Consider the following 19,316-nt stretch of genomic DNA (forward strand, 5'->3'; position numbering starts at 1 on the left):
GACTCTTGAGCACGCACCTCAATTAAACATTCATTCATTTACAAATGATATTAACACACTACTGAAGTTCTAGCATCTTTTTCCTATATTCAAGGGATCTTGTGTGCTCTGTTCAGAACTATGCCAGTCTCCTGAAAGATACCAAACTCATTAAAATAACAGTTTACAGGAGTATTCCCAGCAAATCTCACTTGTCAGTACTGAACAATTACGATCAGAGAATCTGGTTGTAAAAGCTCTAGCACAAACAGAACTTTACATCTATGGATGGCAACAGAGTAGAAAAAATATTAACTGTTCAGCCAATAATAAACAGAAGTAACCCCTACTGGTTCAGAAAGAGTGTAGTTAAAAGTTTCCTGTCCATAACTCCGTATTTGCTGCAACAGTATTGCATCTAATCTCTCAGAAGTACCAAACAGTGCAGCTATCCAAATACGTTCCATCTTATTTAAGTAAACTGCCAAGTCTTAATGCAAGAGAGAAAAGAAACTCCATCAGTCTGGCTCATTTAGTATAGTATGCTTACACTCATTACTGTCTCTTTGAAACTCCAATGCTTAAATTTGAGAATTAAACTTTCTAAACATCAGCAAGGCACAAGTATGCAAGTAAAAGACAATACAATCTTAGTACCCTACGGCTCACAGTGCCTGATTCAGATTTATTTGATAATGAACCTACAAGCATGTCCTGTGATTTTATGTAGCTGCAATAAAAGCTGGTTTACAGATTTAACAGAGGTCATGAACAGATGGAAAAATGCTTAAGTCATCCAAAATATATACAAAGGATGCTGTGGAAAAAAAATGAAAATTCATAAATTCAGATTCCATTCATACAGCATACAAGATTTCACTGGGATTATTCATTCAAATTTGCACAACCTACTCCTTAACTATTCTTGTATTAATTCACTTGCACCGGGAAACACTGAAATCAAGTCTCTATTCCTACCTTGTCTCATAAATTCCACCTCTTTTTCAGTCACAAAACTTCGCAAGGCTTTTGCAGTGGCTAAACGTATTGCTCCAGCCTGTGAGGATCTTCCTCCACCAGTGACCGTGCAAACTGTATCATGCTTTCTGACTCTGTCAAGGAACTGGAAAGGGAACAACAACTGTTCTCTAAAAATAAAAATACAACTCTGTATTAATAATACATTAATAATTAAAAATAAAAATACAACTCAAAAATACAATTAAAGTCCCTATAAAGTTATGTACACTTCCTATCACATTATACACGAAAACAGTTAGGTTTAAAATAGACATCCAGAAAGCTATTTGCATCCCTGAGCTCCCACTGAAATAAACCAAATCAGTACAGAATTAGCAGCAAGGATAATTTTCAAACTATCATGTTAAGTACCTGAAGTTCAGTTTTGTAATTAATTTTGTCTCACTAATTATGGATGCCAAGATCTGGATAATACAACTGAGCAGTCTCTCACCCTGATCTTCAGCTCAGAAACCAAGACTCACCAAAATGTTGACAAAGGAAGGTTTCTATCCTTTTTGAGAAGTCTTCTCCAAGCAAGCTGTGCTGAATACAGCACCAAAACATAACTGTATAGCATTACTTTTGGTGGAATACTTTCAGTACATTAGAAATACAGCATTTCACTGTGCTCTCACCTGTCCTGCAGGACTGGGAAGTAATGCAGAACATCTATTCCATTCACCGTAATTTTTCCAGTCCCTTTGTCATAAACTACTGCAGTAGCTCTTGATGTTTTTCTTACACCTTAAATAAATTAAGAGCAGTCGATTATGTGCCTTTAATATTCTGCAGAATTTCAAGTACCCAAGAAGTTAAGCTGATCTTTACACTTCCATACAGTACCATATGTTTCATTTCGGAGGTGGATTCAGCAACAAAACAAAAAATAGGGGCAGGGGAGAGTAAACACAAACAATGGACAATCAGTGTTACATATATTTTTATCAATACTATTAAAGGGAAAAAAGTGAACTGAGGTGGAGTAGAATTCATAGTCTACCTCCCATAAGTTCAGAAGGTCAGGACACTTTCTGGATCTAGTGAGGCCAACATATGAAAAAATAAGTTTGCTGAGCACCTATGCACAATTTCGAAGTCTAATGACTTTACAAAAATCAAACAAAGAAGTTTTCCATGTGAACATCTTTAAAGTTTAATACTAACTACACTGATACAAGCAATGTCTATGCAACATTTAAAATTGTTTCCTCAGAATTTACTAGTTGCAATTCAGTTCTGTAGCATCACGTTAAAACATGACATAGTCAGTACTAAAACCTCAGAACAATCTTTTGTAGCACAAAGGAAGCAATCACTGCTGTAATGAAAGAAACTAAATATTTTGCTTAATTTAGAGAGATGATGGGACACAAACAGGACTGTTCTTGAATGTATATGATGGCTTTTCTTAAATAAGATGACTTGTGTAAATACAGTAACTACTATTCTGAAGACACTACCAAAATGTACAGCATGAAGTGTGTACATGCATGCACAAATCTGCTTATGCTTTGTCCAGAAAGTCTTCCAACTTTTCTATTCATGTTGTTGCTATATTAGTTCTCGCAGACAACCACTCTTGTCTCTTCACTAACAACATCTCTGTCTAAGCACCAGTGACTGAATCCTGCCCTCATCTCATAATGGCAGCTATTGTTCATCAACTTGAAAAATTAAGTTTTCTAATTCTTCGCATTTTCCTCAGCTGTTTGTATACACTGAAATGCCTTGCTTCTTATTCTTTGTATCTTCAAAATTCTCATGTGACAAACCGCCTACACAAGTCATGCTAAAGGTTACTTGTCGGTCTAAGCACACTTTTGTACAAAGCAACAGTGCTGTTAGATCCATGGAATATTCTGTATGTATTTGTGCTCTGCTCAGCCATCCCTCCATTATGATCAACAGGCAACTTTTCACAGTAAATTCTTTTTTTTAATTGTATGTGTAGCAAAATAAGGTCACAGAATCACAGAATTGTAGGGGTTGGAAGGGACCTCTAGAGATCATCTCATCCAACCCCCTGCCAAAGCAGCTCCCTAGCCCAGGTTGCACAGGTAGGCGTCCAGGCGGGTCTGGAACGTCTCCAGAGAAGGAGACTCCACCACCTCTCTGTGCAGCTGTGCCACTGCTCTGTCACCAGTGATTCTGATTTTCTCTCTGCACAGGTCTCAGAACTCATAGTTGATGTATTATGCCAACAACTTCGTTAACAAGCTCTACCGTAACTTGGTGTTTTAGTACATAATTAACAATTACACAACCAAGATACACATAAGCATATAAAACAAAGCAGTCAGTGTAATGCACGCATTCACATTATAAAGAACACAGCATGAAAAAAAACCAAGTCTGCACCATTATCAACCAACTTAAAATTATTACCTTCACCAGTGCTGAAGGCCACTCCTTGCTCATCGTACTTCAAGGGCTCAATAGATACTTTTTGTAACTGCACAGGAATTTCTTTGGAAAACTTTCTAATATAATTCTCCTCAGTGTCACTACATGGCAACGTCATCAATTTTTCTAAAAGTCGAATGAACCTTGAGTACTGTAGACAACAAGACTTCATTAAAGGGTGCAAGTGTAATTGCATTTGCTGTAAAACTTCTATTTTTACATACTTGATCTTTCTACTTCACTTTCATTGATGATTTCTGACAAGATGACACTTTTGCACCTACATGCTGATTCAAGAACAGCATGCAGATGCATCACTTTCTGTGTGACTAAAGATACCTAGTTCTTTCTTGAGGCAACAATGAAGCATTAATTCAAAGTAGAACCAAGCCCTTCATAATACAGGATTATTGTATTAGAATGAAGTTCATCTCACTTTTAAAAAGAAAACATTGAGGGGGTCTTCATTTATTATTATTAAAATGGGAAAAGATTTTCACCTCATTTTTAGTAAGCATATTCACTCACTTGGAAATAATTTTATCTCACTAAACTGAACCTCTTAAATGATTATATTTCATAATATATACAGGAAATACCTATCTATCTATCTTTGGCTGTTCAAGCTGAGTTACTTTAATGTTTATGATTTCCTTTAAAACCTAACAATCAAGCTATTTAAAAATTCAAGAGATACTTGACTTAAAGGGCAAACTCTTGAAATAAATTATCCTTTGCTACTGTGTGGTTCTCTTTCCCCCTTACACCCCCTCTGAAGTTCTTCAACATGTGATAAAAGAGTAAACACCACTGTGTTAACCCATTTGTGCTAAAAGCTAGGATGTCCCGTTAAGAAGCGTTACTGGTGTGTATATATATATGTATGTATATGTGTGTATATATATAGAATTAAAAAAAAATATATATATATATGTTTCCAGAATTTTCAGCACAAAATTAATGTTATCATTTATACTCTAGCAACAGACCCTGGAGCTCTGACATCACTCAAAAAGCTATTTCTAGCTGACAATCTGACACACATCTGTGGTTAAGTCTTTGAAGATCAGGAATATAAATATGCAAAAGTTTAAGTATTACAGAGGCTGTAGGTGAAGAAAGCTTCCATGATTTTTTTTTTTTCCAGTTGTGGAGTATGAAGAAAACTATAAGTAGTTATGATTTTGTCTACTAATGCACACACAACAAGAAAGCTTTTTTGCAAAATAAAAAAATTGGAGCAGGTAACACTAGCAGCTCACACTTAGGCATTTCAAATGAATCTAAACATCAGTGTTTGTTCCATAGGCTGAGACTCTGTGGTTTTATATACAAGAGCCAAAACATAACAGGTCTTTTTTCACCCATAAACAGCCAGCTATCACATGTTACAGTTCTAGATGATAAATGAGCAAGGGGCAGCTTTGCTACTATCATACTATTCGTGTAATGATACTGTCCAAAAGAGATTCGAGAACACTCTATGCAGAAAAGGTACTTGGAATTCCCAGATAAAAAGTGTTTTATTCTCTGGTACTATCATATTCAAGCTTAAATTTCCAAAGGAAACCTGAAGTTGGTCACACAGCTGTTATGAAACCTAATGCTACTTAAAAAGATCTAAATAAGAAAATAAGATGTATGTAAAGAAGCACTTCGAATCTGTGGTCCACTAAAGTGATACAGCCTACCGATACTGGGAAAACCACAAAAAATTTCTCCCCTCCCATACTTCATTTCAAGAATAAACAAACACACACCCCGGACTAGACCACAGATTTATGTAGCTTTATATCTTGTTTCAAATATTTTATTCTGTAGCCAACCACTAAGAAAATGAATCCTTATTTCTGACCATCCTCCTCTGTGACTTTTCTCACTTAGGATTATTATGACAAACATTCTCCACAGGTTTATCATTTAACACACACAAATCCTTTGTGTTTTCCATCTTGAACATTATTGTAGAGAAGAGGTGAAAGGTTCTAGTCCCACTTCTTCATCTATAATTAGAATTTCTATTATAAGTTGTCACTGTGCTCAAACCCAGAGAACACAATTAGGCCTCTCCTCTCAACACTACCAGAAGAAATGCTAAACTATGTTAGCAACAATGGAAAAAAACCCTTAATTGTTCTGTACTGTGGTACATAAAAAAAGGGACACCGGGCACTTTTAAAGGCAACATGAAATCAATGTGATAGTGCTACAAGCATATATCTTCCATCGGAAGGATAACATTTTTGAAGAACACCTGCCTGTATGTAGTACCTTTTAGTATCCAAATAATGCACGGAGTTCATGTTTTGAAGACACAAGCCTCCTTAAGATTAGAAAGATTAATTACTTACATCATCATCTGACAGTTTTTCTAACAACATTCCTTCCAATTCCATCTTAGTCAGCCATCTGCTGCCAGCCAGGTTTCTGTTAAAAATATCACATATATTCTCCCCTTAATTAACCAAGCAATTAGAGTTGCATCACAAAGGACCACACTTACAGTCTTAGTTCAGAAATACATTTTCCATCACAAACGAATACGGATCACATTCCCATAGTAAACAGGGTAAGGCCTATGTTGACTTTAAGAAATCTTTTCAAAGGAGGGGTAACTTCACGTATTGAATATATGAAAATAAAATTACATATTTCACTGGTGTTTTTCATATTACTGAGGCCTGATACAGATTACTCTTGGTAATTTTGTAGAAGTAAGCCATCTACTCCACAGCACAAAACGTAGTTTTAATTTAGTTTTAACACTCTACTAAGAAAAGTCTGATTTACAAGCTACAAAGGAAAAAATAAAAGGTAGGATGTTAAAATATATATACATCTGAAGCAAAACAATTTTGCCTGTGCTCTTCAATTTCTCCATTCCACACCAGAACTCCACTAGTAGTAACCATGGTCAAAGTAACAACATACCTCATCTTTTCTACTATGTAATCTTGAAACACTCAGTAAAGTAACTGCACTGAAATGACAGCAACTGCAGAAGTTTTGAAGAAAATAGTCTCATATGGAGATGTGAACACAGAAAAAAAGCTTGGAACAAGTCTTCGGGAAATATGTATCATACAAAGAGTGACAATACAGTGCCAAAGTTATGTAGGAAATTTAAGGCAAAGCAGTAGTGCAGCTTTCCTAACACTGCAGGTTGGGTATTTGCTTCTGTGTGTTTTTTTTTTTTTTTTTTTTTTTTTAAGAAATTATCTTAATGAGCAAGTTCTGATTCAGAAAAGCATTCCTACTCAAGGTGATTCTGAATACTATTTAAGTATGTATTCTAACGCTTTTCCAAGTCAGGGCACAAAAAATGTTTACTTGGAAACAACACTAGTTTCAATAGGAATTTTAAATGCTCCCAATTCTGACAAACTCAAGTACATATATTTACAAATAGCTACTTCCAGTGAAACCAGTGATTTATTTATTTTAAATATATGAAAAACTATAAGCTTAAGCATTTCAAGGTCAGGTTCCAGCCCCACAGTTAATATTACAGTGAGCCCATGATAGATTGTTTTCTTGAAAACATAAAGATTTTCCTCCCTCTCCTACCCACCTTGAGGAGATGAATTATCCAGGCTAATCTCAGAGGAAGTACCACATCCCTTAAATCCTTTAAACTCTCAGAGTTTTTATAAACATAACAGAAGGAGGGGATAAAAACAAACCACACTTTCAACACTGACTACCCTTTAGGTCATTTTTCACATCAGTAAATCCACCATCTCAGCTCTGTAAGGAGTGAGGTTATTTTTCACCAGTATACACCAAGCACTAAATTCATTTGTTCTCGTCTGTTTAGAAACTAACACAAACCTATGATAAAACATACTGTGGCTCATAGGAAGCTATAAAGACACCATGAAAAAACATTAACTTCTTAAATAACTTATTTAAGAAAGAATTTCAACAAATTAACACTTTGTCTTACTCAAATAAATGTCTGAAATTAAGAAATGACAAGCCAACATGATCCGAAACTAAAACCACACAAATCTGGCCAGAAAATGAACAGCAAAAGCAAAGGAAAAAGCAACTCAAACATTGAAAAAGAGTAATAGAATATAAATAAATAAGCACTGAAAATCCAAGCTTCCTAACTGTATCCAAAAGCAAGAACACGGACTAAGAGGAGCAAACAGTTCTTAAAACAAACACCCATTTCAAAGAAGTTCTGAACTGTACACATGGAGAAACCAACAACTACAGCACGCTCCACAGGTTGTTGTGGTTAATGCATGAACACCTTTTCCATTTAGTGGATGAGGGCAAGCTGAAGAGCTTGCTGCATGTACCAGAAACGTTAAAGAAAGAAGAGAAAATGAATTTAATTGCTAGTAATGGTGATATTTAAACAAATAATTTTTTTCTAAAACTACTATGTTTCTGATGATCTAGATAATCAAAGCCTTTAAAAGAAAAATAATAAAGGATTTTGACACTCTTCAAAGTAAGGATCAAGGAATTTATTTGGTATTTACCAAGGTCTCATTTTCTCAAAGAGTTTACCACCCTTTCAAAAATCATTAATGAAGAAATAACTAGCAAACTTTACACAGGCACACACAACCCTGGATACTCTCCAAATGTTTTCAAGACACACTTTAGACATCTTATGTAGGACACAACACAACACAAAGAACAGAGAGATTAAAGAGCAAGAGAAAAAAGATGAGAGTTCACCGACTTTAGGAGTGAGCAATGAGTACTCTGCACATATGGATTACAGATTGACTTTTAAACCTGAAATTAGCATACAAATGTTAGCTAAGTAATAGGAAAAAAAGTCTGAAAACGCATTCAGGCAGGATGGGGGAACTACATAATGTGCCAAAACAACTAAAGCATTTCGAGAAAATTAATCTCAAGATCCATTCCAACTGGAAACTTACTTTTTCTCCTTCTGTGGAGAGAAGCCTTGAGCGGTCAGTTGCTCTTGATGTTTTTGAACATTTAGTAGTTTTTCATATGTTTCCTAAAACAAATATTGAAATGCATTTCCCATTCAATATTAGATTTTGTTATTAAAATGCATTCATGTTTTCACTGTCCCAACATCTAGAATTCAATAGACCAAAAACCAAACAGATCCCCAAAAAGAAAAAAAGTTATGTTCAAGCTAAATCAGTGAACTTTTAGACAGTATATGTAATATTTTCACATGCAGTTCAATACATTTAATATTGAACTCTGTTATTTTTCTTCAGCATTCGTTGCCTTCTTACAACACAGGGCTCGTACAAAAATGCTCATTTTATACAGTAAACAGATACATCTGTATAATGGATGCGCCTCCAAAACGTAAAGCACAATAATTTCATCAGAACATTCACATTTCAGCCTTGTCATCTTCAAAAATGTGAGAAGGTGTAAAAATTGCAGATTATTTCATTTCCCAAGATTTTTGTACATTTAGGTTGTCAGTTTTACTGATGGTTTGTATCAATCAGAATTCTCTGTTACTGTGGCACACTAACAGGGACAAAGTTACACATTTTTACAGGTTTATCAAAATCAGAATTTGTGTTCTTTCAAACGTCACAATATACCACTGCATTCTTTTTGTATAACTTTTCTTTCAGAACGGTTTTCTTGAAATTCACAGCTATGCATTTCCAAACTGTGCTGCTGTGACAGTGATTTACAACTTCAGAAAACCAAAAGCAAAAGCATCCAAAAATCCATACTGAAAACATTACAGGAATGACATGCTTTTAATGAAGTATTTTCACCTCAGTTCAGAAGCTTTCAGAATATTCTGTCCGAAAATACTACTTCTAGTACTATGAATTACAAAAGTGATTTAAATCACAAGTTAACATATTTGGAGAAACAACTACAAATAATACTGAAGAAAAATAACTCCTGCACTACAAAGTAGATGTAGGCAAAATCATTTACTTCCATTAAGACATGAAAATACAAAGCTTGTAATCAATTTTACGTACTTATATTACAAAAGAACAGACTGGGAAAGCAAATGTGAGAAAGCTACATACTGTCAAAAATTCACCACTGCAATGCCAGTTCTCAACATGAGTAATACTGCGATTTGCAACAGGATGCAATGAAATTTCTGCACGTTTACATTTGTTTAAAACACCAAAAATGCACCTTGCTTAGAGTTACAAGCATCTACAGTCCAGGCTGATTTATCCACTAATAAAAACACTAGAACATTTACTAAAAATATGCATACTGAAAACACATGAACTAAGAACTGATCGGTATCTGAGCTGCATTCAAAGTATTTAAAGGAGGACAACCCTCAGAGACCTGTGATTGTTGGCAGTATTTTTAACAAGATTGTGAAACAACAGTATTTTTGGAATAACTCCACAGTATAAAATCATGAAGCACACAAGTGCCCACTTCTTGAGACAGCACAAGAACTCATGTATCACAGTAGCATGCCTTGAAGAACTCCTTCAATTTTGACAGAGGTAACTGCCTCGGGTAGAAACTAGGAAAACTTTTCAATTAAAAAGGCCTATTTATCTTCACACAGATGGAATAATAAAAAAAGAGCATAACAAATCATAATTTCAGAAATATACATACAGATCTCTAAGATAACAAGGTATGGTAGCACTACTTTGGGCAAGGTTCATATTGCATCAGCTCTAATAAACTTAACAGCTCTAATTCCAAGCAGATTTACAGTGCAAAAATGATTTTTATATAGGAAAAGCAAATGCACGGTTTGGGTTAGAGGGCATGAAGGTATGCCTGACAGCAAGAAATTTAGTACGCGCTTGTAGTTACACATGAGAAAGAACCAGGATGGAAGCTTCTGCTTGGACTGTGGTGGGGAAGGAAGAGGCAGGCAGGAAAGCTTTGGCTGCAGGTATCTGCAGATAACTCATTGGATCAAGGGCTTTAGATTGCAGTGAGTACTGTGGATTTCTGTAGGTGGAGTTCAGCTGTAGGTGGAAATGAGGCATGGAGAAGATATTCTGGACACTGAGAAGACTTGTCAGATAATCAAATAGGGTAACTGATTATTAGCTTGTAAATACAGAATTATAGAACAGCTTAGGTTGGAAGGGACCTTAAAAGATCATCTAGTTCCAACCCCCACTGTGGGCAGGGCCACCACAAATATATATACATGGAATTCTCACTCCTGTGTAGGCCTCTCTGCCTATCTCTTGGAAGGCACGTAGTGTCACCTTCCTACCTGGCAAAGAAGTTGGCTCTGACTACTCAAAAACATCCATCACCTTCATGACGCTCCAGCACCTATTTTTTATAGGGTTAGTTTTATAGGGATAGATTTTTTTACTGAAAAAATAAGCCCCAACAAAAGCCTGACAAAAACACAACTGTATCACTGCTCTTGAAAAACCCTACTGATATACAAATGCAAATAAAACGAGGTACTGGCTGCCACCCACTCAGAAATTCACTGTTACAACCAGAAACAAAACTTTACAACAGTTAAAAGAGCAAGATGTTTTGACAATCTGTAGGTACTCCAAGCCTGAGCATGCCTAAGTTAAAAATGTGCCCTTGCAGGGATTAAGACAATATCTTCAAAACGCTCCGGTTAATCTACAGCAGTAACATACACTGAAAAATACTGTAAAATGATGTGCAAAACAAATCAGTAATAAAAGTCAATCCCCTGTGAGATAGAATTCTGCTCTGAAGTATTAAAAAAAATAACGAATGCAAGTGTTTAATCTCTGTATAGAGAGGGAGTCACAGACTAAAGAACCCACTCACGTGAGCAGTAAAGTACGTGGGTGATTCTTTGTTAAATCAGGAATCGCTTGTAATGCCCAGTAATTTATCTGACAAATCTTCACTCCCCAAAGGCTAACGAAAGCATCTGAAGGCACGCTTGCATTTTCAAAGCTGGCAGGTGAAGATTTTACCAATCACTTCAGGATTCAATAGTCCAATTCATGAATGTACACATCTGTGTGTCTTGTAAACTCAGCTATTACACAATCAAAATAGCTGATTTTACAAGACTGGCTACACACTGAACCGCTTCTGTATCCAACAGAAGGATCAAAATCCAGATCCACATAAGGCTGCAGTCTTTTAAAATAAGAAATATTATTTTATGCTGTATAATTTTTCTTTTTGAAAGAAATTACTGCATGGAAACCCAGAAGATGAGGTTTTTTGTTGTTGTTTTAAATGGAAAATAACTATTTCTGCATTTACATGTAATATTTTGGTTATTCTGCAAAGTCCATAATATTTTGTCTTTGTTTTTTTACTTCAGCGTGCAGGTTTTTTTGGAAGAGTTAAAATGCTCCATTATATCTATTACCCATTGTTTCTGATATTTCTAAAAAAGCAAAGCAGCAGTTATTAAAATTACTTTGCTGTATAAGAATTGTACAAAGAGCCCACTGTCTCTTACTCTACAAAGTACAAAAATATGACCACATCCTCTCTAAAAAACTTGTAAGTTAAATGATGATCAAATACACAAACATTTGTGAAATTGCTGCATGCAGTAAACATTTTCCATCCATGTGAAAAAAAAGAAACTGTGCTCTCCCTATAGCTAAACTTTATTCAACAGGCAGAACAAAGACAACAATGGAATATAAAGTGAATAACCTTTATAAAGGTCCATTTAATATTCAAGTCATAGCAACGCATCTATTGGCTGCTATAGTACACATGAATACATACAGTTTCTATTTTCACTAATTGGATAATATTATTTACTAGCATTAACTACACAAACAATACTGTTAACACTGATGTCACTGAAAATTAATAAAAGTGAAATTCTGCAGGAGTCCATGTAGTAATTAACAGCATACAAACTTAAGCTAAATATTACGTTTATCCGATTTATTAGACTTAATGTAGTAATTTAAAAGGACATCCTCAAATGGAATTGATCGCTTACACTACACTGTATTAACACACAACCCCTCCTTTTTCCTAGCCAAATTAATTAGTTTTGAGATTTAAAAATACATTTTCTTAAATACACATTAGCCTAATAAGAGGTTAAAACAACACTGGGAATTTCATGCAGATTTCTTCTTTAATTTGGCTGACTAGAAGAAAAAAAACCTGTTAAATCTCCCTTAATGGATTCAGGCTTATTGAAGTCTATTTAATGAAGATATTCAGAAACATTCTAAGAACACTCCAGCACTTAAATATCCTATACTAATGAAATTTGTGTTTGTCAAAGAGGTTTTGTTTGAAGGTGGTTGCCTCTGTTAGAAACAAGATGCACGCTATTCTCTTTGAGATTTCCAAGGCAATCTTGCATACTCCAACTACTCAGAAGAGCTAAAAATAAACTTGTGCTCCTTGTAAAATTTGTAATTTCTTCATTATGATGGAATGCAACAAAACATCTTGCCCTTGGGTTGCTCTGCTTCAGCCAAAACAAATGCAAATGGCTTGTCAGATGACAGCTGTTTGATAAGGCTCCTCTACAAGACCTGCATGCTTTACTTTTTTCCGTGAAACTTGGGATGAAAGGCAGAAGGCAGGAAGAGAATTAATGTAGCATACAGTCTAAAGGCAATGCTACAACCGTGATTAAGTAGAAAAGTTAAAAGGCACAGATTTTCCACAGCCTCGCTGCGTGCAACCCATCCGTGTAACAAGTTGACAGGCCTAGCGCGTCAGCTCCATCATCCTCTCCGACAGCTAAAACGCAGCGCTGCATCCCTTTTCAGAGGAAATTTGCGTCTGCACCATGAAGCGTTGTACATTATTTCTTAGCACTGCAGGGGGCTCAAGTCCATATGGAACCTTCACAAATATTACCACAGATCAAACCAGCGGCGTTTCGAGGCAGATTTGACATACCTATTTAAATGAACAGCAGGGGTCCTCGGGCTGCCTCAGGCTGTGCAGGAGAAAACCTCTGTGGAAAGCCTATGCTGCAGCTCCATTACTCAGCAAAGACACACTCTACATTTATCATTCATTTCATTTCTGCCAGGGCAAGAAGCTCATTTGCCCAAGGTCAACAACAAAAGAAAAAAAAACAAAAAAAAGGAGGAAAAGAGTGGGGGGAGCACGTTTTTATTCTCCTAAAGAAATAAATGTACTTGACAAGTGGGGATTTTGTCCTCTGGGTACACAGAACACAAATATCAGATAATTCTAATGAAAACACTATACTCCATAAACCTATGCACTGACTCTGATAACTATTTTTTTTTTTTTGAAGAATCACAGAGTTAATTTTTTTTTAAGACTGTTGAATGTGGAAAAAATCCAAAATGACTGCGGAATTAAATTCTTCAGCATACAGCAGTATAGCTTCTGTCTTCTCTGAGTACACATAAGGAACACACACTCTATTAACTCTTCTAAAGAGACGGATAATGTTTGCCCTATTGACGGTCACAGATATGAAGTGTCTATTCATAACCTGTGTTAGGACTCAGGGACTTGTTATGTTCAGATAAAGCTCCTAGCATAAAGGTAAACAGATGCAGATCCTTTACTCCTGGAACCACGCTAATCAGAAAAAAGCCTCAAGTTTGCATGAATGAAACAGTCTCAGAAAAATCAATTAAGCAGTTTAAATGCAAATTTTCTTCACACTAAATGTCAGCACAAATAACGTTTCCTGAAGCTTTGCCCTTCAAGGGAAAAAAAACAAGTTTTTTTTTTTTTTTTTCCTACAATGATTTTTCTGAGACTGGCTGTTTCTGTTGTCTGTGCATTCTCCACCACTAACCTTATGCTACTGAGTGGGTACAGCCTACATGAAAGTGTTCAGACTATTTGACGCAGACCTCAGCCAAGACTGAAAAATAAAAAAATAAGCAGGAACAGTTACATACTCTCTTCTCCTAGGCATGACATTAAAACACTCCTAATAAAATAGATACGAGGACAAAAATACACACACCATCTATTTTCAGTGGTGATATGGCCTCCTGTGAAAAGTAGGAGCTCCTAACATGCATCTCTAGAATAACACGTACTTGACTTGGAACTAACATTATTTACTCTAGATTATAACGTACTTACATGCATTAATGAGTAATATGACTGCTTGCCAGTGTAAAAGAGAAAGTGAAATGGACGGCCATCTTCTCCCCACTGGATTTCTAATGAAAAGCACAATTAGACAAGAAAGCAATACACACCCACTAAAAAAAAATCTTTGTATTTAATCACAGCTATAGACCTCTTTTGTAATACTGATTACCTTTTTAAATATCAGAGAAGAAAGACATTTCATGGGTATTCAAACTGTCTGGAAACGTAATGATTTAGACTACCTTGTTAAAAAACAACCTAGCTGCAATTCCAATGATGTAACATAATACTTCTAAATCTCCTAACATGAGGAAACTTCACACATACATCTTAAATAAACTCTGAAAGATTGCTGTTGGCATTACAGATGCAAGCATCCACTTCAAAAATAAGTAAAAATTAAGAGAATTGAAATCTACATAACGACTGCAAAATATTAAAGATCAACTGCTCTGGAAAACAATGCTTTAAACCTAGAGCACATTATTTACTAGAACAACATATCTAGATCAAACTATTTGTACAGTTGTTTTTTGCAGGTAACTCAAATTCAGAACTTGTGGGATTTTAAGTCTTGTTCATGTTGATGTCTCTGGGTTATATTTAATCAAAAGACTGATGCTATGTTTTACATAATTAGTACTACAACAAAACATTTAATTCAGAGCATCCAGTTTATTTTCATACATTAAAAAAAATTCTTTACAGACATGAATTTCAGTCTAAGAAAAAAAATGAGATTAGCAAATTTAAATTTCTTAAAATGACACAGATCTCTTCAAAATAAACAACACAAACAAAAATAAATACCTGAGAGCTTTTAAAATCTGAAAACTGTAAAGAAGCTTCTGTCCATTTTATCCAGTAAAGTTCAGAGGAAGCAATCCAGAAGCTATAGACTAAGACAAGACTGCAAGAACCTGTCTGATAAAGGATGCTATGAACTGCATAGGAACATTAAGCAAGAATATATCCCAAGTGCAATGCAAAGGTGCAAATTTTACAAAGAAAGAAAGAACAGAGTGGTCTTTTACCCCTCTTTTACCCACATATGCTACTAAGTAATGGATGAATTTCCATTTATGTGGCTATGAAAGCATATTTAGCAGAAATCAGTATCCAGGAAGCATTCTGAAGGATAAACTTATGGCTTCGTACTCAAAATTCTTAAGGACCCAATGAACAGACAGACAGGCGATGCTGCCTTTAAAAAAATGATTTTATTGAAAAGTGTTATTTTTAGATGTATATACTCATATTAATTAGCTTGTACACTTCTTAGGGAAGGGTTAGCATCTCAACAAATACTTTGGACCTGAAAGAACACAGCAGTAGCTTAGTTCCACTATAAACAACTCCTGGATTTTAAATTAGCATTATTAACTGTCTTATCCTTTTGCCTTCTACTTTGTATTTCATGTAAGGGTTTAGCTAGACATGATATCATTAGATAGCTGACATTTCAGGATTTCTGGCAAAGTGACACCTTTCTAGAAGATGCTCAAAGCCAAAAAGCATCAAGAATCTACTGACTCCTGGTATAGCAAAAGGAAGGAAAGAAAAATATTTGAGGATCAGCAAAATCCTACTGTTATCTGTGACTTAGTAGTTCAAGTGAATAAAGGATTCCAAACCCACATTCATTTTAAACAACAGCAAAATAAAATGAACTGCAGTATCTTTTAGGTATTCTTCATAAAATTGATTTGGTGACTTTGGTCAGGTTCTCACCGAGCAACATACTGGCACACCACCGATACAACCAAGACATCCTAAGGTATTTCAGGAAGGAAAACTCAAGACTATGAATTAAGTGCAGAGTTATGACTTTCAGGTAAAAAACAGGACACCACGGGGTGAGCTTACAGTCACACCACTCCCTATTCGCTGAAATAGCAATTACAAGGCTTAATTTCTCTGCTTTCAAAGCACCAAAGTTACCAAGAGAGCTTTTGGTTTAAAATAGCAATAACAAATATATTAGGGATGTGATAGACAGCACTGTCAAAAAAGCTACTGAATACAACAAAAGGTTTTCCTATGACTTCAACAGATTCTGCATGTCATTCTTACCTACTGTTGAAACTGTGAAAAACATTTTTCTATAGTCAGTTCACAAGTGCCTGAAAAGACCAATGGCATGCCAGAATCCAGAAACATAGAGCTTTTTGAATTACAAAAAATATATATTATGAGATCAGCCTTTGCATTGTTCATCAGTAACTCCCCACCCACACACACACACTGTTCCTAATAAAAACAGATCTATGAAAGGCATTTTAAATACACAACAAACTTACTTATAAATACTTATAAATAAATAAATACAGAATCACGAACACTTACTCCTCTGTTCTGGAAAGATTTCAGAAGGATGCTGTAAATAAATAAATAAACAAACCAGGATCATCAAAATGAAAATAGTTACTTGAAACGTCATGTTACAGTTACTCAGAAAGGCAACAAAATATCCTACCTTCATCATCGGCCTGGCTCGTTTGTCGAATAAGCCGGAAGGAAAGAGATAGGCAATAGCTCTCTGAAAACAGAGATCACACATGTAATTCTTGCACATCAAAACATTTCCACAGCATCAAAACATTACTTAGGTTCTTTCATGTAGATAAAATAGAATTGCTGCGCACATGTAAGCGTGTCAGTAACAAAGACTACTGCATATCTGCTGTGCTGAAAAGTTTCCTCCAGATTGCCCAGGAAAAGTAAAATCTCATTCTGACAGTTGCAACCTAATGCTGCAGAAGAAGGTTCACTCATTCTGCTAAGTTTTGTTTTTTACAATATACACTTGCCATCGCTCACCAGAACTACTCAAACGCAAAGCCAACCTTTCTAACAAGTAAATGCAACTCTGAGTTTCGCCTAAAACTTGGAATGTCACAACTTCTACAGGAAACTAAAGAATTTAATTCATGCTTCTAAAAATACCAGTGCTTGGTAATAGTGCCTACTGACAGTCTGAGCATGAAAATTTTATTTATTCAAATGTAAAACAACTGGATACAGCACTGGTTTGCTCAGTTTCTAGACTCCTGAAGTCAAAAAGCAATGCAGTATACGACATTTTACATAACTTAGTAAGCGTTTCATTGAACGCTGCATTTTCAAACAACTGAAAATACCTGCAATCTTTGCTGAACTTGAGCTAACAGTGCAGAGAAGCAAGACTCCTCAAGTCATTTCTCCTTTTTTAAAAGATTAATGATCTCACCTTAAAGACACCTACGGGTTTGCTATAACAATTTAAAAAGTGACATCATACACTTGTGATCTGCCACGGTTCTTATTAAGAATAGCACAAGATGCATCATTTGCTTCTACTTTACCAACATTCTGCTATTCCCGTGATTATATATAAAGTCACAATTATTTGACTCCAATAAAATTCAAAATCATTCTGGCAAAATGCAAAGCAAAGCATTGTTAAGTCCGATGGGACTTATCTGTTCAACATCATCTTGTCACCCCTTTTCAATGCAACTGAAACGTAAGGGTATATTTTTGCTTTATTTAGAGAATGGTTGGGGTTGGAAGAGACCTCTGGAAGTCACCCGGTCCAACCCCAGCTTAGGCAGGGCCACTCAGAGAAGGCTGCCCACAGCCATGTTCAGGTGACTTTAGAGGACCTCCAAGGAAGGAAAGCTTATTAAATGTGAGCGCAGTTCATTTCCATTTGTTCTGAAAACTAACGAGACAAAACCAGCCACCAAAAACCCCCAGATGAGGGCTCTGGCAAGCATGGCCAGCTTCACACAGTGGGTAGCAGAACTTGAGACAGAAATCTTTTGCTTGCTAACACGGACTGAATAAATCTCTGGCTGTAGTCTCACTTGATATATATCCGTTAGGCAGTAAGGAAAAGTAGAATTACAACTGAATCTCAGTTACAATGACTTCTCTTAAGTAGAACACCCATTAGGCAACCTGAGGGCTATTATTTGCTGATAATTTTTTCCATGGATATGGAGCAGTTTGTCAGTGCTTCAATAGATTTAATATGCACGGAGCATAAAGGACCTAACCTATTACTTTCATTAATCCCCTACTGGCATTCTGAAGAGAAATTTTGAGAATTCCGAAGCAAACAAAAGGCTTAACTTGATTTTATGAAATGGTAATTTTGTTTCTCTTAGTGACTACTGTATTCCCATTTGTTAGTCAATGGGCATTTTATGCATACACACAGTAGGAGAACACCTATTTATGAACAAATGGGGATTAATTATGATGACAATAGAGAAATCCGCTGTGAGCCAAACGATGTTAAGCAAACACATTATATAATATATTAAAAGAATCGATTACGGGATTCTGAGACTGTGTATTTAAGAGGTAGACTTCACACACACGTTTTACAGAATCCCAACTGAAACAGTTACTGTAACTACAGCACCTTAATAAAGTCTTATAATAATCCACCATTTATAAGGAAGAGCAACTGTCATCCTGAGATACATTATGTCTTGAAAATTTATCTTACGTTGCAAGTGTATGCTCACATTTTTCAGGCTAAACCATAAGCAAACCCTGCATTAAGCAATCTTAACATCTACTTTCATCCCTCCACACAACTAGTCAAGGAACAGTTTCTATATGTTACAAATTCCATGTTATATTGTCGTCGTTGCTCCTGCCAAAATGAGAAGAGTCATACTGCCTTCTCTCTTTTTATGGAAATTTAATCAAGAAGGGGTATTTGTCTTTACAACTTGTTAGGAATTTTACTGGGATGCAAAACAATCCAGATGAAGTCTTACTGTCCTTTATTCAGAGGAGTTTCTTGATGTTAAATAGCTGCGCCCTCAGTTTTTACTGAATTTGACCAAGAACAGCTTTCCTTGAGCCATCATTTCAGGCAGGTAATGTTCGTTAATCCCACTCTA

At 35.7% G+C, this 19,316-nt stretch overlaps 1 protein-coding gene across 1 annotated transcript in view; it reads right to left on the minus strand.

Annotated features, from left to right (window-relative positions):
• Positions 1–19,316, minus strand: part of MRPS9 (mitochondrial ribosomal protein S9) — a 30,548-nt gene that overhangs the window by 377 nt on the left and 10,855 nt on the right. Inside the window, exons 3-10 of the mRNA XM_065741113.1 lie at positions 16,892–16,954; positions 16,762–16,792; positions 14,404–14,483; positions 8,313–8,395; positions 5,757–5,832; positions 3,388–3,556; positions 1,638–1,746; positions 958–1,127 (exon numbers count right to left, since the gene is read on the minus strand). Of these exons, the coding sequence (XP_065597185.1) occupies positions 958–1,127; positions 1,638–1,746; positions 3,388–3,556; positions 5,757–5,832; positions 8,313–8,395; positions 14,404–14,483; positions 16,762–16,792; positions 16,892–16,954 (781 nt within the window). The remainder of the gene's footprint in view (positions 1–957; positions 1,128–1,637; positions 1,747–3,387; positions 3,557–5,756; positions 5,833–8,312; positions 8,396–14,403; positions 14,484–16,761; positions 16,793–16,891; positions 16,955–19,316) is intronic.

Source organism: Cyrtonyx montezumae, unplaced genomic scaffold, assembly GCF_038088225.1.
Source record: "Cyrtonyx montezumae isolate F1298 unplaced genomic scaffold, pur_monq_1.0 scaffold_3, whole genome shotgun sequence".
Classification (NCBI taxonomy): domain Eukaryota; kingdom Metazoa; phylum Chordata; class Aves; order Galliformes; family Odontophoridae; genus Cyrtonyx; species Cyrtonyx montezumae.